The sequence below is a fragment of the Etheostoma spectabile genome, chromosome 23, assembly GCF_008692095.1.
Source record: "Etheostoma spectabile isolate EspeVRDwgs_2016 chromosome 23, UIUC_Espe_1.0, whole genome shotgun sequence".
NCBI classification, from domain to species: Eukaryota; Metazoa; Chordata; class Actinopteri; order Perciformes; family Percidae; genus Etheostoma; species Etheostoma spectabile.
This window is the reverse complement of record NC_045755.1, coordinates 2,114,413-2,117,334: the sequence shown is the minus strand read 5'-3', so window position 1 is coordinate 2,117,334 and position 2,922 is coordinate 2,114,413. Positions and strand designations below refer to the sequence as shown.

Genomic DNA, 2,922 nt, shown 5'->3' with positions numbered 1-2,922 from the left:
GGGGTTGCATGTGCACAAACAAGGATGCAGTCATGCATACATACATAGCCCTACGGTTGATCCCGCTTGATCACAGTGCTCCAAATTAAACAAGGAGTGTTGGTTAATGTGAAGGAGTAATGACAGTGTTTACCTTCTCTCCCTTTTGTTCCTCAGAAAGCCAGGAGAGTAAAGTTCTTAAAGGACTACACAACACAATTAGACAAACTAATTACCCCCTCCATACCACCCATTCCTCACCCACACCGACAGGCCGGGGCAGGCAGGCGAGTTCCGTCTGCCTACGACCTTCCCAAAGAAACAGACTATGGTATGGTGCACTGCTTACTGTACATTTTAGGCAGTTGAGCTGATGCTCTACCCACAGGAGGACTAGGACAAGGCTCTCACACACCACCATCAATAAAAAGGGTCTGCGCCAGAGCTATAAAGATACCAATAGATATCAATTAGTTGTCAACTATGCAATTAATCAACAACTATTTTGATAATCAATATGTTCTAGTTTGTTTTCTCCTCTCTGATAATAAACTGAATATCTTTGAGTTGTAGACAAAATAAAAGATTTGAGGACCTTCTCCTTGTGCTTTGGGAAACCCTGATCGACATTGTTCACAATTTTCTGAAATTTTATAGATCAGAGAATTGAGAAAATAATCGACAGATTAATTTACAATGAAAATAATCATTAGCTGCAGCCCTATTCAGAGCTCTTGCAGCATTTCTGCAACAGAAAAGCTTGAAGATAATGATGCTAGATAAAATTAAGTGAGGAACAAGTGGAGGAAGGTGTGGGTGAAGCTTTCATTTTCAGAATATGATGAGAGACGGATGCTGCTGACTCAAGTCAAATCAGCCTTCAGCTTCATAAGCTTCAAACTCCCCCCCCCCCCCCCCCCGCAGACTCAGTCAGGGACATGCTGGGAGGATTTAGAGGCAGGGGAGCGCTGACCCACGCTTTGATCTCTCCTGCCTACGTTTCCTCTAGGTCATGAGGAAATCAGCAGCTTTGTTCAGTGTCAAAAGTCCAAAAGCCAAAAAAATAAAAAATCTTTTCATTTTGTTTGTCTCTGTTGGGAAGTCTTGTAACGGTAGACTGAGGGTCAGGGGGGAGGAGGGGAGATTGTACAAGAACGTTTCCGTTTGTGCTCTGACAGCGGTGGATGTGGGACGGGCTGAGGCGCTGCTCAAACTATTTGGCGGGGAGTTTTGAAAAGTCCTTCGTCCTCAAGGTGGGCCAACCCCTCCTTCTCTGCTGCAGTCTGAAAAACTTCTTGGCACAGCCTGTGTTTTAGTATGGTGAAGCACTTGATCTCTGTGAATCTATTAAAAGAATCTGCAACATTATGTCGCTGATGGGGACGTTTACTATTTGCTCTGAGAGTGAGTTGGCAGCACAGGCAACCTATCTCAAAAAGGAGACAGAATTGGGAGAAAAGCAGGGAAAAAGACTGTATTCAGACCATGTTCCCCTGATGTTTGGGGCGCCTCAGGTAGCACCCATTACTCCTGTATTCATTTTCGTCCTCATAGAAATGCAGACATGGGTCACTACCCAGGTAGGGATCTTAATAGTCTTGAGTCTTCTATTCCACCACACACACACACACATACTCACTGACACAGACACACAGACACAGACACACACACACACACACACACACACACACACACAGATTATTAAATTGTGTGCAGACTGAATGAGCAGCAAGATGAGGTAATACACTGACATCGCCGCATTACTCATCTGGTTTCCCCTCTTAGCTGATGACCAAAAACCGTAGCGCACCGTAGCACACATGACTCATCACAATCTCTGTTTTAGAGCAAGAGACAGACACCTGCTCAAACCACGATCGGGAATGAGAGCGTGACAGACCCTGAAAGAAAAAAAGAGCGAGGCCGGACACTGTTGGCTCTTTCATGTCTGACACCTGTGGAGTGTCACTGTGCTGCCTGCACGCACAGATGCACTAAAGAGAAACACAGCGAGAGTCTGTCCTCCTCCACTAACCTTGCAGATCTTGCTCTCCTCCGTTTCGGCTCTGGACTTCCCTTCAGGTGTCCTCTCCTGCTGCCGGTTCTCGGACTTGATTGACAGCTGGCAGGAGAGCGCCCGGGCGCCATCACCTGCCCTGAGCTCCTGCTGCCGGGCCACGTAGCCCTGCGAGGCGGCTGCCCTGACCGCGCTGGGGATGGGGAGAGCAGTATGCACCGGCTTGCAGCTCACCGTGGACGGTTGCCTGAGCTTGGAGGCTACGCCAACCACCGGCATGGTACTTCCCAGGAATTAAAATAACTAAAAGAAAGTACCGCCAGGGAGGGGAAACAAGTCTGCAGTGACTCCTGATGATGTCTGACACAGGAGAGGAAGTAAAAACTAAAAAAAAAGAAAGAAAAGAAAAAGAAACGGCAGTTGCCTCTCAGACTGAGAGGAAAGCAACTGCGCTCATTCTGTAGCCTACAGCGAGCAGGACTCACAGAAATTGAGAAAGCTTCTCTTTCCTCCCGTTCACTCCCTCCTCCTTCTCCTCCCACAAGCAACACGCCTCCCTCCCTCCCCTTCCTTCACTCTCTCTCTCTCTCTCTCTCTCTCTCTCTCTCTCTCTCTCTCTCTCAGAAGTGTACCACAAAGTCAACCAAAACAGTTCAAGGGGGCGTGACCTCCTCTGGAAGGTATAACCACCGCTCGGCAAAACCATGATTACCGGACCTGTGTGTGTGTGTGTGTGTGTGCGTGTGTGTGTGTGTGTGTGTGTGTGTGTGTGTGTGTGTGTGTGTGTGTGTATGTGTGTGTGTGTGTGTGAGTGAGTGAGTGAGTGAGTGAGTGAGTAAGGGAGAGAGAGAGAGTGTGTTCAGTGCTCCCTAGCACAACTGTCAAAACAGCTCTGTTTCTCTGTCCCTCTCTCTCTCCCCATGCTA

The 2,922-nt window shown here is 47.9% G+C and overlaps 1 protein-coding gene across 12 annotated transcripts in view; it reads right to left on the bottom strand.

The window, feature by feature from the left end:
• The window catches only part of nav3 (neuron navigator 3), a 223,688-nt gene extending 221,243 nt beyond the window's left edge, over positions 1-2,445 (bottom strand). For 8 of the 12 annotated variants that reach the window (XM_032505789.1, XM_032505784.1, XM_032505790.1 and 5 more), the window contains exon 1: positions 2,015-2,275. In XM_032505789.1, the coding sequence (XP_032361680.1) occupies positions 2,015-2,275 (261 nt within the window). Of the gene's footprint in view, positions 1-2,014 lie in introns of all 12 variants that reach the window. The other 4 variants (XM_032505782.1, XM_032505795.1, XM_032505791.1 and 1 more) reach the window with 2 other exon arrangements.
• Between the last annotated feature and the right edge of the window lie 477 nt (positions 2,446-2,922).